Raw genomic sequence first — 18,470 nt, 5'->3', positions numbered from 1 at the left:
CAAGAAGCTTATATCTACAGAAGAAAATAACTAGCCTCGGGCAAGAAACCGTCTACAAATTACGTCACATGAATTTCATGATTTCTTTAACTCTTCCCCGTTCTTGTCACAGTTGGTCACACTTATGACACTTCCTTTGCCTTTGACGTCACATATTTTGCAATACACTAGTAAAACCAGTATATGACGTTAAAATATTTTTGGTTAATAGTTCAAATTTCGCGGTTCTATACTTGGTTACATTAGATTTTTAAATGTAAAACTAATTTTAGGACCCGTTCCTATCCCTCATCACACTATGTCATACTTTATCACACTTTGTCAATAGGATAGGGAGGGGCCCTATCCTTAACGTGTGACGTAATTTGTCGACGGCCGCTAATGACCATGTTATGATGATCCTTAATATAAATAATGGTTGACCGCGAGGGTCGGCCGCCAACTAGCTGCCAGTGGTTTATATAAAAGGCTGGAGTCATTTTATGAGGTAACCTTTACTGATTTTATTATACTGACATTCATGTCAGTTTTTGTGAATATAAAATAAATAGTTTAAGAAAAAAAAAACGCCGTCGAATATTAAAGGTTTGTGTGTGGAATAATAAAACTATATAAAAAAACAATATAAGTTATAATAACTATGTAGAAAAAAAAGGTTGTTAAACTGCCTTTGAAATTCTATAGTAATAATGCTAGTGTTAACGCAATGTTCTGACTATCACACTTATTACTCAATAAATATTGCATGGAATTATCTACAAGTATGGAACACCTACTTCGGAAAATATTTTTGTGTTTAAAACTTATATTACGTAAAATTAAAAAAAAAAAAATTCAAAATATACAAATACAAAAAAAAACAAAATCACCTCATATAATTTACCTCCAGCCTGTTAGAGCACGGCTAATGCATATACACATACGTTTAACGTTATTCGTTTTTATATCTCTATATAATTCCACCGCATTCGAGAAAAATAAAGCAATTAGCTAGAAAACGTCGCGCAAACACGCGCGGCTGAGACAACAGTCACCTCTACCTGGCAGCTTAAGATTACACTACCTTTGGATTCATGTGAACTGACTATACTCTCACATTTCTAGGCTAATCACATTTGTCGTAGAAATATAAAATTATAGTAAGTCTTTGAAAACCGGCCGCGTAGGATATTCGCGATTGGCACTATACCGATACAAGTCATACAGTCGTCACAACCTATCAGGACCCGCTGTCTTCATCGACGGCACTCACTACGACCGCTAAAATATTAAGAACAATAAACAACATTTTTATATAATTCAAAAACAATAAAGCTCTATGGATACAATTCTTGCGCTTACATTAAACTCGAAATAAAAAAAGATTCGATCTTTCATTCGATCATCCTAATTTGGAACGTAGTGAAGCGCATTACATTATAAATAATCGACGAATAGTTGCCAGTATCGGGAACGGCGAAACCGTTCGGAAACACCATCCAATCGACATTTTGGGCTAACGAAGGCATCGCTCGATAATTTATAAATAGAAAATAACCGTACAACATCAAGACTAAGTTCGAAATATTTTATAGAAAAAAAAATATTGTGAGATCTTTGGTTTCTATATTTCATTTTTTAATACAATAAAAATCAACCAATTGATAATTAAAGGACATATACCACTTTCCATCAGGTGGGAGATTGACTCTACTTAATTGGCATATTTATAAAAAAAAATATGCACATGTTTTATCAAACAATAGTTAATATTTGTCATTCGATATGTGAAATATATTTATTATTGTATATACTAGTAAAATGTCGACCGATGCCTTCCATGTAATAGAAATCACAGTAAGTGTGGTCCAGTTGTCTATAGACTTAAGACCACGGAGGAGGGGACGGCGCACAAGTGTACTGCATAATCAGGATTGAATCAATACGCATCACAGTTTTGACTTGTTTTCACATGTCTAAATATTGTTATACCTAATACAATAAAAATAGGTATATATAAAATTATGTATACTTACATTTTAAGAAAAAAAAAAGATTAAAAATGTCATATATTTTAACAAATTGAAAATTGATATTAGAATAGGAAATTCTTTGTATAACATAGAAAAGTGGTATAAAAACATTTCAAAACTGTGACAAACCTTTTCTAAGACACTTAGAGAAAGATTAATAAATCTGAATAATCACTATCCTACCTGATATAACTGTATACTGGCGCGTGCCGCTCCTTATTGCCGCGTTACACGGCGACAAACATGCGGTGCCAATACTATCAACCTATCCGACTGGCTTCAATCCACATCGTAAGTCAGTCGTTAAAACGGCGCTAGTTGTGTAGCGCCCGATCAATCTACTCTGGAAACTAATTCCAATATTGTTGGATAATAAAAAGCAACATTAATTCCATATACCGTAGTCAATATACTAACTACATTTGAAAAAAGAACTGTACAATGGACTGAAATCCAGAGTAGACCGGTCTTTCGAATAGACTATCGATAGGCGTAAAATATGCGAGTGGCACATCACTAATACCGGCTCGAAGGAAATAGACGCGTACATTGTAACACGACAAATTGACGCGAAGTGTTCAAACGATGCTTACTGTTAATGTAAGATTCTGACGTCACATTGTCACCGTCTAAAGCTGCCACAATAGTTATAGTAATACATGTATTGTACAACAACAAATATAATTCATGTGTAAATATTGCTGTGCCGTGTTCGGACATTGGTGTCATATGGTTGAGGTCGGGGACCGCCGCCGGCGGTACTCGTTATGCGCTTCTCTTGACTTTGTCTGCAAACACAAAGTCTTCATTTAGATTTATTGAAATCTTCAAATTAAATGGGGATTAAAAGTACTTAAAATACGTTTTAAGTTTGATGCTGTCATTACTTATAACTATAATTAGTAAATCACGGTCATTAGTTTACCCGTGATCATGGCCGTTGAAACACTACAGATCCCGTGATTTACTAATTATACTTAAAATATGTATTTAGTGCTAATTTCATGCTTCTATTGACTTTGTCTGCAAACACATAGTCCTTATTTAGATTGAAATGAAATTTATTTCTGATAAAAGTGGTACATAGTAGATAGTAATCTTATGTAAGTTATATAGCTCACTTTTAGTCTTTATGGACATGCAAATACATATGTGAATTATTCTATTCACTTTCACTATTCTTTATATAATTTAATGAAATTGCACATTTCAAATAAATAATTATTACTAAAAAATACAATTTAGATATTTCTTAAACTGTCCTATATTCTTGCGTATGATTGATTAAAAACGGAGATTATAGAGGGATAGTACTTAAAATACAATAAAATTCCAAAGCTCATATAAGTAGCCAGAATAATAGCAATATTTCATATACCGCGGCGGCTGAGCTATTAGAGCAGCTCGTACATGTGCTGGATGATGTCGCGGCAGTCGTTAAACATGGCTCGATGTCCTCATCTAGAAGGAGGAGTGTGACATACCGGCGGTGCGTGTGGGCGCGTTAGAGCAGCTCGTACTGGCTCTAGAGGGAGGAGTGTGACATACCGGCGGTGCGTGTGGGCGCGTTAGAGCAGCTCGTACTGGCTCTAGAGGAGGAGTGTGACATACCGGCGGTGCGTGTGGGCGCGTTAGAGCAGCTCGTACTGGCTCTAGAGGGAGGAGTGTGACATACCGGCGGTGCGTGTGGGCGCGTTAGAGCAGCTCGTACTGGCTCTAGAGGGAGGAGTGTGACATACCGGCGGTGCGTGTGGGCGCGTTAGAGCAGCTCGTACTGGCTCTAGAGGAGGAGTGTGACATACCGGCGGTGCGTGTGGGCGCGTTAGAGCAGCTCGTACTGGCTCTAGAGGGAGGAGTGTGACATACCGGCGGTGCGTGTGGGCGCGTTAGAGCAGCTCGTACTGGCGCAGGTGCATGCGCTGGATGATGTCGCGGCAGTCGTTGAACACGCGCTTGATGTTCTCGGTGTCGACGGCGCACGTGAAGTGCGGGTAGCAGTAGTGCTTGCCGTCGCCGCTCGCAGTGCTGATGCGCTGTTCCAACGAGGTATATTATTTATTAACGGTCTCTGTCCACTACAATCATATCGTGACCGTAATATAACAGGTGATACGCTGTTCGAACAAGGTATATTATATATTAGCATGCCTGTAGGCATAACATCATAGTCCTCTGGAATGACATTGAATGTGTGGTAACATTAGAGAAGAATATGTGTAGTAGCGAGTGTCGCACCATGACCTTGTCACGGACATGAATTGGTATTACAAGTAAAGCATAGGGTTATCATGTGTATGTTTAGTAGGCATATTTTTATTTATTATTATAAAAAAATAGTAGGCTTAACATCATAGTCCTTAGTCTCTAGAATTGGAACGGATGAGTGGTATCACTAGTAAAGGTCAGCATTATGATGTGTATGTAGTAGTAGGTATAACATTATAATACTCCGGAAGGGGAACGAATGTGTGGTATCGGCCCTGGATCTCAATTTTCTCCGGGGCTCTTAATTTTCTAAACCGCCCTAACACCCCTTCCAATCCAGTCCTAGGCCGTGGTCGTAGACCCTTTAAAATGGCCAGCTATAGCCAACAGCATTACGATAGTTTGAAAAAGTGTATGCATTCTGCGTAAAATCATTACTCGACGCCTCAGGACATGCCAACAGATCGATGTGATACCTTTTAGTGCATGAGTGGTATCGTTAGTAAAGGTTAGCATTACGATAGTTTGAAAAAGTGAAAATCAAACAGGGACCGAAATTACGACGGCCCAGGCCGAGGTTTGTACTCCTAGAGATGTTCTCAGACTAAAGTCGTATCCGTCAGGCGGGACTTGCACTGGAGCGGGTCCATAAGTCCTTCCTTTGGTTTGGAGTTCCATATGCACTGAAGCTGTAAAGGTAAAAATCATTAGAGTAGTCCATAAATAAAGGATGCGGTACCAGGAACTCGTCGCGGATGAAGTACTTGGCGCGGGCGACGTCGGGCGCGTCCCTGGGGTCGGGGGCGGCGTCGGGCGGCGTGTGGTAGCGCGCGAACTCCGCGAAGTAGTCCTCCAGCCGGGACTTGCCCGCCGTCACCTTCTCCGCCAGCAGGTCCTGCTTGTTCAGGAACAGGATCACCGATATCGTGCGCAGCCACCTGCAAGTACAAGCACCCGGTTACTGGCATTTCACAGCTCAAGTAATGTAGCCTTACGACGGTGCCTGTTCGAAATAATCATTTGTATGATTGTTGTCATAAGTATGACTCTATTGGTCTGGGTGTTTTCTATGTATATTAAATAATTAACCGAAACAGACTTTGTACGAAGTCTGCTTGCGCGAATATTTTTCGTTTCACCTATTTCAGTCGGCATACAGCTATCTTTATAACATATGTTTCGGTTGAAACGCGGTTAAACAAAGCAGTGAATACAGAGTACGGATGCAACACATCCTCCGGTATAGTAACACTTGAGACACACACTTCACACGAGGTGGTAGTTCTCGTTAAGTTAATCATATCCTATATAGATAGTTTGTATTCCAACATTTCGAATTAAAAATGTAAATTTACAACGAACATTTAAAAGAGCAACACCCAAATTTCAGCTCATTATTCTTGCGATGACAGAGAATTCCGAATGAGCGTTAGATTGAAAAAAAAAATTATTTACTCTGGCGTATTGTACGCTATGCCTATAGTCGGCTCTTACAACATCATGGAAACGAAAAGAAAGTGACACAATTCATGTATGTATTATGTACAGTTTCTAACTTCATCACTATAACAAAACAATAATTACCAGTAATAGGTAGAAATTGCGGAAGTCCATATCACTACTTGTTGTTTAATTCCGCTACAAGTATCATGTGTGAGACCACAAATATTCAAAAGTGGAGACTTGACTAGCGTTACGACCTTCTCTAATGGCGATCAAATTCCGACCGTTATTGAGTCTACACCCTATTTCGCCATTAAAGAAAGTCGTAACGATAGTCAAGTTTCCACACCGAATATTTGTGGTCTCCCACATGCTAATTGTAGTAAAATAATAAATCCATCGAGTAGTGAAATGGACTTCCGCAAAATAATACCTAATTCGATTAAATAATAATTACCTATTATTCCATATGCTCTTGAAGAGGTCGAGCGACTCGCGCAGGCGGTTCTGCGTGGGGTCCTCCCGCAGCACCATGTTGTACGAGGAGCACGCCGTCACAAATATGATCGCCGTTACGTCGTTGAAGCACTGGATCCATTTACGTCGCTCGTCGCGTTGGCCACCCACATCGAACATGCTGGAAAAGAAATAAATTGTTTTTCTGTTATACATACGAAATATACCTTCAGAACTTTAAAGAAATCATCGATCTTTATAAAACATTATAAACGCGAAATTTTGTGAGTATGGATGAATGTTTGTTACTCTTTCACGCAGAAACCACTCAATCAATTTTAATGAAACTTTACAGTAATATAGCTGTCTATGACATAACTTTTTCTTCTTCTATTTTTAATATAATTGTTATTGATTTCAATGTAGTGTAACGATGATAGTTCACGTACCTATATAAAATATATACCAAATCTAAAATAATTAATTTTTATTATTTATATATATATGTTGTTACACACAAAGTTGTGTTACAAACAATAGCTGATACATCAGATTAACATATAGGATATAATTTTAAAAGATTTTATGTAGATTGAGCGAAATATAATGATAAATATCAAGTATGTGTGATGTACGCGAAGTAGTGCGGGCCAACTAGTAAATTTATATATTGTGTTTTAAGTCATGTCAGCCATTCACAAATTCCCAAATCTCGCGTAAAAAAAAATGAAATCTAGCAGGGTTCTATCCCGATCCTTAGATTCAATTTTTGTATTAAAACACGAAAATTTACGGTGCCTATATAAATTATAATATACGGAAAGATTTTATATATTCAGTTACCCAGTAATCTCGTAAGTAACAAAACTTTGTTCATTTTAGATGACTACAAATATTGTACAAAATTATTATACTAACAATATTCAAAGCAAATTCGATTTGATCTCAATACGATTCTGTGCTAAGCATCCAAACCTACTAAAATATAGATTGAACTCGCATTAAAACATAAACTCGCATTCCAAACACTAATTAATCAATTAGTTTTTACTTCAGACATCAGTAACACTAAACCTACCGATAACGGATAGAAATCAATAAAAAAAAAAACACTTTCAAACATAAAACATAGAATAATTAGCTGATAACATTGACCCAATTATAAACATACACTTTTTATAACTGTCAATTAATTAAGGTCAAAAACTTGTATGAAACCTGATTTTGTTGTTAATTACTGGATGTTTTAATTATCTGAGCAATGGTATGACCGAAACAGATGGACTCCGCACTCCCTGATAGTTAAGTATGGCGATCACACCACTATCAAGTCATGTGTGCGTGATGTATGCTTTGTATCTACATATAATCAAGGAAGATGGATAGACAGAAATATTTCGGCAACTTCATCCTCTCGAAGCAAATAGGGGTTGAAATTTGTAAGACGATGTTCCTATTTTTAAATTGAAAGAGTTCTACATCAGATTTTAAGAAGAAAACTAGTACGACACCTTTTTCATTTTATTTATATTTAAAACTTTCATTCCGTATTTCAACTTGAGAGGTTGAAATAGAGGATGAAAGTTTATATGTTATTTTTTAAATTTTTTAATAATGATCCTAAACAGTATCAAATCAATCATAGGACGACCTTTAATATGTTATGTTTATAAACAATTCTATTACAATATTATTAATATTATAAACGCGAAATTTTGTGAGTATGGATGGATATTTGTTACTCTTTCAGGCAAAAACTACTGACCGGATTTTGTTGAAACTTTACAATAAGCTTATACATCAGAATAACATATAGGCTATAAATTTAATGCTGGCGAAACCGCGGGCACAGCTAGTTATGAATAAATGCGAAAGTGAAACTAGGATTGTATCTGTAACTGTGAAATGGTTTATACACGAACTGTTAATTTCAACCTCCTAAAACACCAACTTCAACAAAATTTCCAAATTCGGGATTAGGGACAATCGGGGATCTCGCTTTCACCCCTTAATACGGCTGGCAACGGCAGTGAATATAGTAGGGTAAAATAAATAAATAACTTACCAATCTTATAGTAATATATTTAGTGTGTAGTGTTATCACTTAAGACAATACAATAGAAAAACAATGTTGAAAAATATATATGTTAAAAATTTAAAAAAAAATACGGTTCAAAATAAGAAACAGCTATAAAAAGACCTCTGTCTCCAACACCCCTTATAGCGATATTGAGAGACCACCGTGTATGACATGCACGCGATTTTCGATAAATATATTCCACAAATGGGGATCATATATATTTATCGAAAATATTTAATGAATGAAGGACTAATCTGTTTTATTTTATTTAAAGATAAAGATTGATTTAAAAAATGTACCTTTCTTATCACTTCTTCTCAACTCAAGTAGATAACTAAATTTAATAGCAGGGATATTAGTAAAAAAAATATTGTGCGTAACTAGTATACTTTACATATGATTTTGATTTGGTCTATGAAATTGATATCATTCTACAAACGTTTATTTCACACATAACTTTTTGGTGTTGTCCAGAAAAAGGTCGTAGTAATATGTTAGACACATATACAACATAAATGCAATGTAATATTTAAATATTAAACTGTCTAAAAATAGTACCAAAAAAGTGTATTATTTGAGGTTGTTGCCAGTTCTTTTTAACACGTTGACGGACACTTGCGTCTATAGCCGTCAAAACGAAGTTCACTACGTGGCCGCAATAGCCATCTAAAGTAAAACGGTCGTTTTTGGACACTGAGAAGCCTTTTCGTGTTTTGGAAACAATTTTTAAGTTTAATTTTATTTTCCACACGACTTGCAGCTTTAGTACGCACGTAGTTGTGAAGGGAGTAGTGCGATTGTGTTTTCTCTCGAATTGTGTCAAAATTAAGGTTGTTTAAGCAGAAAAAGTAAAACTAAACAACTTCTAATATTCTAAAAATTACAAAAAACATAGTGTTAATTTTCGAACTTCACTTGTTCCTGCTGTCCGTCAATGTGTTAACTGAGATAGCCAGCCGTAAAGGAAGGTATGAATAATGATAAAAATATGACGTGCACAATAGGGAAAGGTCCTACGTTAAAACAATTCTAAGTTTGAATTTGATATTTTTGCAGAAGTGACGACTTAGGAAACAGTAAACAAACAACTCGCATTACGATCAACATAGAGGTAACATAGAAAATTATTTAAGGCAGAGCATGCATTGAGAATATAAAATGTACTTACTGGAAATTGACTTTGTCGACGACGAACTGCGTCTCGAATATGCCGGACGTGAGCACTCGGCAGCGCAGTATGTCCTGCTCCGTCGGCGTGTAATTCGGCTGCTTTATTATATGCACCTGGTCCAGGAAACTGGAAAATATTTTTTAACACCTTAATAAGGTAATATTATAAACGCGGAAGTTTGTGAGTGTGGATACCTTCTTTTATCTATACTAATATTATAAAGATGGAAAGTTTGTGAATTTATGTTGGCCCATAATCGACAAATTACTCGTGCCAAAGACATTTTCTACATAATTAAAAAAATGGGTGATATCTATATATTAATATGTGAAGCAAAAACTTTATAATTACGCAAACGAAGCAGTATGTTTGGCACACATATAATTTATATATTGAAGAAGTGCAGAATGCATTTTTCTTTTTTATTATGCATATGCACATAAATAAAATTACACACACTACTATGTATTTCACACACACACACACTCATATGCACTCTTTTTGTTCATTAATTAGTTTTTTTTTCTGTACACTTAATTCGTCTATGTTCTTACTGAATGTAATGAATTAACTTATAATTCAAAGTAATTATGGTCGAAATTCGATCACTGAGCGATGCAGAGATACACGCTTTTTTGCCATACGAATTATATAAAGAAAATATTACTCACTACTTGGCACAGTCGATGAGCTGGTACTCGTTGCTGCGCTCGTACGTGCGCTGCACACCCTGATCCTTCCACAGCGCTTCCGTGTGCTCGTAGAACTCCGACGGGTAGTCGAAGTCGGGCTGCGACGCCACGTCCTGTCATCAAGGCAATAACGATACAGTAAGTACAAGTGGTGACAAAGAAAGGTGTTTAAAAAAAGTGTTAGTAAAAACTTATAACACTATGTTAGTAACTTATAATATACAGATACAGAGATATATTTAATTCATATATCTGTGTCCACGTCCAGAAGCACTGGGTCCACAATGCAACGATATCCAGTGCCTCTGGAGCGGACAATCAGGTATACTCGCAACAGTTGTAAGGATGCTGTTTTGGCTCTCCCGAATTGCCACTGCTAGCAATTTACTCTATCAGGTCGAGCTCCACTATATCCCCCTAGACACCATCCCGGTCATTTCCAGATGAATTCGTCTTCATCTAAACATCTGCCATTAGTAACGGGACCTAGAGGCCCCAATCCTAGCAACGTACTCTATCAGTTCGACCTCCAGTTTATCCCCCTGGAAACTATCATGATTAATTCCAGATGATATCATCTTCCATCTCATCATCTGAAATTGGAGCCCCGTGTGCCTATACCGTAAACTATTCCATATTCACTCGTTAAAAATACCTAGGCCAGTAGTAGAGTACCGTGAATCCTTGTGCTAATCCTACCAATGTAATAAAAGCAAATGTCCACAATATATAGCATAATCTGACTCTCCTCCTCCTCACGTTGGACTAACCGACCTGACCTCATTTTCATCTTATCATCCTCCACTGGTGCTCCGCCAGAGTAAACCGTTAGCGCGGGCGGGTAAACCATTCCATTATCATCCACTATAAAAAAAACTCGTTTCCTCCCCCCTTACCCTCTGCTGGCTCAGAAGCTATGTACGCCCATCATTCAATAGTAGTATAAGAATAAATATTTATAGTTACATCTATATAAGAGCGGAATATTCGCATTTCAACATGCCATCGTCAGCCAATTAATCGGGCGTAGCTTATACGACTGACGCTAAACGTTCTACCAGACTGCGCGTCTACAATTACAGGGAAATAAACAAAATTATACCAACCATTTAAACTTAAACATGATCCAAATAACTGTTAAATTTTTTCCAAGATTTGTTACTGTTTTAGTATGTACAAATATTTACCAAAGTACATCGTATGATGATTCATTTGACCGTGACATACCGACATATTGAGTGACCGATTTATCTGTATACCATCTCGGAACACTGACCTAGGTGCATTACTCAGAGTGAATAATGCTCGTCAGTTTTATAGTTTAGGAGAAATAATTGCAGTAAATAAGGTAACATCCAGTCATTTACTCTGGAATAGTTTTTATTCCATCTGATGATTTTGTTTTGCACTCTTTTATACTGTTAAATATTAATTATATCTTATATACAAAAATTAAACGATGTTTGTTAGCCTCACTAAAACTCTAGAACTGGACAGATTTGTCCAATTTTGGTTTTTATTTATTTTTACAACTCCAAGGAAGGTTTAAGTGGTGAGAAAATATGAAGAAATTGCATAGAATCTAGTGAAAATAACAATTTTATTTTCCCATACAAACTGTCCTACTTCATATACATATAGCAGGAGCAGCCACTCTCCAACAACATGCTGGGAGGACTACTGGCCGAAGGGTGTGGTATATCGACGCTACCGTGACAGATTACCGTCGTCGGTGAATTTCGATATATAAGTTTTATAATATTTATAATTTTATAATTTATATGTATATTATAAGGTATTTATAATATGGGCCTGAATAAATAGATATACCATACGAAATTCCAAAAAAATCGTAATTTAATACGAAATAATGAAATGAACAATGGCCGCTGTCTGTGTAAATAAATAAAAGATAAACACAAATTTCCATGTCGGTTAAAAATGCAATGAGGTTAATTCACAGAATATTATCACAACAACGCTATCTATATATGCGCCGTGTGAACTTTTATATTTGTTTATTGAGCTCGGGTGTAAGGTTCAATTTTTTGCGGCCCGTCTAATACATTTATGGCACTGGAGATATGAAGTTAACATTATTTTAAGAAGTGTCTGGCAATTTAAAATTACCTCTGTAACAGACTGGAAAGTTTAAAATAGCCACTTTAGCTGAGCATATATGAACTCCTAGGTCGTTTTAGCGTCATGTAGTGTACCAAATAAAACTGTGACATATAAACCTACATTAGTATTTGTTATATTCTCAAATTGACCGCGTCGTTTTTAAACTCCATTCTCTATGATAGTCTATGCTAACTTTAAAAAAAATGACGATTAAACTTTTTAATTTTTTTTAATTTTCACAAAGTCAAAATGATGTAAACTAGCTCAGAACCGTTATCTCCGCAGGTTATGACAGTTTACCGAATGTCTTTGTTTATAGTGCTGAAGAAACCAAAGCTACACGAAAATGATTCGATTGATAGAAAAATATATTTTTATTTACTTTATGTATTTGTACGGACGATCTTCGAATGAATGATTTTGGGTACGTACTTACTTATGTAAGTACGTACCCAAAATCATTCACAAATAAATCAATTATTATTATTATTTTCTCTGTATTTTTAGAGAAAATTCAAATTACTTAGTATAATATTTATTTTCAATGTAATTTAACTATGTATAATACACATATATAACGTACTTCCTTTAATTTTTTTCGAAACGCAATATATCTTTCAGTATAGATTACGATTTTAAAATAATTTTCAAGTATATTTTGACTGGCGACAAACAAAATTTCATCAAGCAAGTGCTTTATAAATTATACATATATAACGCACTTGCTTAAAATTTTCGAAAGGCAAAATATCGTCCAGTATAGATTATGATTTTAATATAATTTTCAAAGTATATTTTGACTAGCTACAAATAAAAATTCTGGGAAACAAAAAAATAAGAATTTCAATTAGGCCATAAAATTTAAAAAGTAATTGAAAACTAATTATTACCTGTATGTAATCCACACGGGCCTTGTTCTCCGGTTTCTCAAGCGGTATAGGAGGCGTCAGGGTACTCATTGCACCCGTGATTGTCTGTAACGTAGGATATGTAAATATTAAATAGCTATATTTTCACATTTTTTTTTTTAATTTCTAAAGAGCTAATGCCACGATGCTGATCTGTTGTTAATTGTGGGTAAACATATATCTTAAAGAACTCTTAGAAAAATATTACAAAAGAGATAAATTAGTATATTTTCTTAATAATTTTAAATACAACATCTAATATAATTATATAATTTATTAATAATAATAGTTGACACCGACACGCAAAGTCGTTTGCGTCACATTTTCCTAGTTCTTATATTGTTCATTGCAACTCCACTCATATTGGTCAGCATGATATTATATAGCCCATGACACTCAAAAATAACGTGGCTTTCCATTGGTAAAGGAATTTTCAAAATCTGTTCAGAAAATCCAGAATTCACCCCTACAAACTTAAAAAGTCACAATCTTTACCTCTTTATAATATGAGTATAGATAACAAATGGTGTTGGATAATAAAAAAAAAGTTTTTGTGTTTATAAATATTTTTGTCGTTTGATTATAGTCAATAGACAACATATACAACATGTACACGCGGGTAAAGCCACGAGCACCACTAATATATTTATATAAAAAAACCATCAAATTATGCAATAGTTTGTGATATCATAAAAGTCACAATTATGGCTACCTCCTGAGCCCAAGATTGCGATTATCATCAAACAAAAATCAGTCACATCATCATCTGCTTCTTCCTTATACCATTTATTTGGGGTCGGCGTAACATGTTTTCTCTTCCATTCATCTCCGTTCAGTTCGTTATTTACTTCCTTTCTTACCATATCATCTTTCACACAGTCCATCCATCTCTATTTCGGTTTTCCTCTGTCCTTATAACCATCCACATTCATATGTAATATTTTCTTTAACCGTTTTGAACGCCATTGGTTTTTATTCATGTATGACTAAAATTGCCAAAGAATCTGTAACTGTTCAAAAAATTGTCCATTTCATAATCACATCTGTTTTTCGCTAAACGGTAACTGATTTAGGAAGCGCGATCGCTTCTCTCGGCAGTCTAACGGTAAAAATATTCTCACCATTCCTACTAACTAAATCAAAACATGCCCACTCACTAGTATCGCATCTCGAATGTTCTTCTTGATGTCCTCGATCTTCTCCCGGCGCTCCTTGTCCGAGAAGCCGTTCACGTGCAAGATCCGCATCTGTTTCACGATGGTCGACTTGCCGGACTCGCCCGCGCCCAGTAGTAGCAATCGATGCGTCGCGCGATACAGCTGCAAGTAAATGTGTTATACTATTAATTCTTCTATTATATACTTCTATTGAAGTAAAAATAGAAGGAAAGAAGGGAGAAGAAGACACAGTTACATCAGGCAAATTAATAACAAAATTGGAGACGTGTCGTATCAACATTTAAATAGGATGATGGAAGATCATGGGAGGTGGCAAGATGTCCACCTACAAGAGCGTGGCTTTTAAATTACGAATGAATGAATGGATATTTGTTCATTTATAACGGCCTCGATGGTTTAGTGGTTTAGCATACCGCCTTACTTCCGAAAGTTGCGGGTTTCTTTCCACATTTGTATCAATATGTATGATTGTTCGTATTTGTCTGGGTGTTAACGTATATATTTATAAAATAATGTATGAACGTATTTGTATCAGTTCTCTAGTATCCTATATCACAAGCTCAGCTTCACTTGGGCTTAAATTATGATTGGTCCAACATTTTTCTAAATGAAGACCATGGAGTTTCTAGTCAAATTGGACAGTCCTCGGTTCTAACTATTTGTAGTCCCACACATTACAATGCTAGCGGAAATAAACAAAATAATTATGCTAATTCAGTAACTAGTGTTTGTTTCGTAGTCGTGAAAATCTACGGAAGCATTGTAAAATAATTAACAATATTTCCAATAACAAAAACGTGCCTTTACGACTGTTATCCCAGACGGGGTGGTCACAGACTTAATTAACTGTCAACGACATATGCTGACCCCAACACTAAAAATGCCTATGCTTCGCGCTATATGACTCTCTATTGGGATAGGCAGAGAAAACAGATAGAGAAGGAAGAATTTGTGAGGTAAAAGGAGACGGTTAGCCATAGGTACTAGTTGATCCAATCCAATCCATGTACCATATCAGATCGATACAACGCGGTCTCGCCGTGCAACTATCGGTGTTAAATTCCTAGTAAACTAGTTATGACAACCTGCGCATGTCACCATGGGCAGGGTACCAGTGTACCCTGCCCTTAGCAGCTAGAGCACCACTCCATTACCATTATTTTCCGTGCTATTAGTACAGCTACACTGATGTTGTTGTGGCTGCAGCTGGCCTTTACAGCGTCATAGAACAAAGATCGTGGCGATTGCAGAAGGCACTCCAAACCCGCGGAAGCCATTTACCACGTCCGAACATCATCTCCAGGCAGACGAATATAACTTTAGTCTGAGAGCACCGCTAAAAATTCCGCTTCAAACTTTGACTCAGACCATTGTAAAGTATTTATTCAACATTACTTTGTGTTGTTGGGTTTCCAAATAAACATTTTTTCTATATTTAATTTTTAAACTAAAACCTACTTTAGTAACGCTAGGACTCCCATTCTGCACACATACAACAGCATTACCAAGCTAATTTTCAGTGGGGTCTAGAGACGAAACAGCGTTCGCATAGATATACAGGAGTACGAAAGGCGATCGATCAGAGGATTCCTTATCTATTGAAGACTCCAATTGTCGGGTTAGTAATTTTTTCCCAATTCTTGGCCTTACCTGCTTGTCCTTTTGCAGCTGCCTGGTGATAGCATCACTGCGGCGTTTCTGGGACTTGAGATCATCACCTTCACTGCCGCTCTTGCCTCCTGGTGAGCCAAAGCACCCCATGGCCGACCACGCCGCCCACCTATGAACAAACGATACATTATAAAAATGACGTTTCATTTCTTTGAAAGCAAGGCACGGGCTAGTGGTTACTGTTCCGACATAAACCCATAACCATAAGAAACTTGGCGACATCAAAAAAATTGTGTGTCAATTTATATTTCGGGCTGACACTCAAACCAAAAATTTAACAGAGACAACGGTAAACTCGGGTTGTTACATATGTCACATATATCCAGCAAAATATGAGCTTGTCAACGCAAAGTTGTATTCATCATGACATTGACTATACCTCTGACTACCCCATCCTTGATAACTATCGTAACGATACATTATTAATGCTACATTTCATTAGTGATTATACTAATTAAATTATTTTTATTTGTTTTAATATTTATTTCACTCTTATTTTTAATTTTATCAATGAACATTAATAAATCATGAAAGATTTATACATTGTCACCGAAACAAAAACTAACAGTTTTAACAATTTTTGTCTGTTTGCGTACAAATGTACACATTTGGGTAGGCTAATTTTAGAATTTAATATGGTCATCATTGCTATATTGCAGCAACAATAAACAGGTAGTAAGGGGGTGAATTAGGGAATAAAAGTTTATGCAGACGACACAGCTAGTATAAATACAAAAAATAATAGAAAACAACAAAAATATTTACAAGTATTTGATTCTGAAATATAAAAGGACAAACGCAATTTCGAGTCCTGTTGATTTGTAGAATGTCAATCTAGGAAATGTTAGAAGCATTCTTTTCCCTATACATAGCTTTGGAATTCCTTCATATATATATATGTACTAAGTTTATTTCTCTGATAACTAAGAGACTAAATTTTTTTTTCTCAATCTAAATTAATATTACAAAAAGAAAACATATACTTAGAATATTTTAAAAATTCTTTAATTATACTTGTATAACATGAGGTATATAATCTGAAAGAAAATGAAATGACATTGTTAGACTCGCTAAAACTCGAGAGCGACTGGACCGATTTGGGCAATTTTGATTTTGAAAAATTTGTAGAACTCCAAGGAAGATTTAAGTGGTGAGGAAATATGAAGAAATTGCAAAGAAAATAGTAAAACTATTTTATTTTCGCATACAAACTGTTCGTACCTGTCAAACGCACACTGCGTTCAGAAATTTATTCCGTAACTAAAATTCAATACTTTGATGTATTGTAATTAATAGGCTATAAATTTCGTGAAATTTACAACCCATGTGTTATTCTAATGTATAAGGTATATTACTGTAAAGTGTCATAGAAATCCGTTCAGTAGTTTTTGCGTGAAAGAGTAACAAACATCCATCCATTCCAAACTCCGGAGTTCGCGGTTTTGATACTAGGTTATTTCATAAAAAATATAGATATAATCGTGAAAGTTTGTTACACTGGATGGATGTTTGTCACTCTTTCACGCAAAAACTACTGAACGGATTTCGATGACACTTTACAGTAATATACCTTATTCATTAGAATAACATAAAGGCTATAAATTTCACGCGAGTGAATCCGCGGGCACAGCTAGTATTAAATAATAGTCTGTCTGTCTTTCTGTTTGTTTTTATGTAATTGTAATAGTAAACAAGCTATTGACCGTCTTGATGGTAAATGGTAACTGTCGCGTACATACAAGACCATGTCCTACGGGCATCATGTCATCATCTGACACTCTTGATACCACTCTTACGTGGCTATTCCAGGGGTCTAGATATCATGCCCCTTATCCCGTAATTTCCTCTTATCCTGTTAACTTTCACGACTAAACGGCTGAACGAATCTTAATGGAATTTACTATTAAAGATAAATCTTATCACGAGATACTGGTTTATCTAAAAAATCTGAAATAGGGGATGAAAGTCTACGTAAGCAAAGTCACAATAATGAAATAAACACTGTCTATTCTTTTCTGCATATTTTTTTCTCCTCATTCGAAATTTATATTCAGGCATGAGGAATAAGCAAGAAATTTGCCCGCTGCTCTTTTAAATAACAATGCTTTTTCTACATCATTTAGTTTTTGTAATAATCTGTTTAAATACATAGAACAAAATAGTACAAATTCACAAGAATTAAATCTATTAAAGATGTCGGTAAAAAGTAAAGTAAAAAAATAAATCAGTCATAGTGTTCAGAGCATTCAAATTTCCTACAAGCAATACCCGTACATTAGTAGACCGGATGAAAAAGGCATCAATGTACAAAAGAATGCTATATAACATATACCATACTCAATAGACGATGGACACAACAAATCTTTCATCCATTTAATATTTAGCTACAAAAATGAAATAACATTTTCAGTGCAACCACGAAAACATATTCGAATGTTACGTTGACAAAGCGAGACAAAGCAAAGTGAAGAGACATAGAAATGACAAAATCCTTTCATGTCTCGTTCCACTCACACATAGAACCCTATTG

At 35.7% G+C, this 18,470-nt stretch overlaps 1 protein-coding gene across 2 annotated transcripts in view; it reads right to left on the bottom strand.

Annotated features, from left to right (window-relative positions):
- Window positions 1-2,750: 2,750 nt before the first annotated feature.
- The window catches only part of LOC131849857 (guanine nucleotide-binding protein G(s) subunit alpha), an 82,028-nt gene continuing 66,308 nt past the window's right edge, over window positions 2,751-18,470 (bottom strand). For both annotated transcript variants that reach the window (XM_059199988.1, XM_059199987.1), the window contains exons 3-11: window positions 15,920-16,049; window positions 14,249-14,410; window positions 13,074-13,157; window positions 10,039-10,172; window positions 9,365-9,493; window positions 6,118-6,297; window positions 4,957-5,155; window positions 3,879-4,045; window positions 2,751-2,800 (exon numbers count right to left, since the gene is read on the bottom strand). In XM_059199988.1, the coding sequence (XP_059055971.1) occupies window positions 3,899-4,045; window positions 4,957-5,155; window positions 6,118-6,297; window positions 9,365-9,493; window positions 10,039-10,172; window positions 13,074-13,157; window positions 14,249-14,410; window positions 15,920-16,030 (1,146 nt within the window). In that variant the 5' untranslated portion in view covers window positions 16,031-16,049 and the 3' untranslated portion in view covers window positions 2,751-2,800; window positions 3,879-3,898. The remainder of the gene's footprint in view (window positions 2,801-3,878; window positions 4,046-4,956; window positions 5,156-6,117; window positions 6,298-9,364; window positions 9,494-10,038; window positions 10,173-13,073; window positions 13,158-14,248; window positions 14,411-15,919; window positions 16,050-18,470) is intronic.

This window comes from Achroia grisella, unplaced genomic scaffold, assembly GCF_030625045.1.
Source record: "Achroia grisella isolate CSIRO2021 unplaced genomic scaffold, CSIRO_AGI_Agris_v1 utg660, whole genome shotgun sequence".
Taxonomy (NCBI): domain Eukaryota; kingdom Metazoa; phylum Arthropoda; class Insecta; order Lepidoptera; family Pyralidae; genus Achroia; species Achroia grisella.
This window is presented reverse-complemented; position numbering and strand designations above follow the sequence as displayed.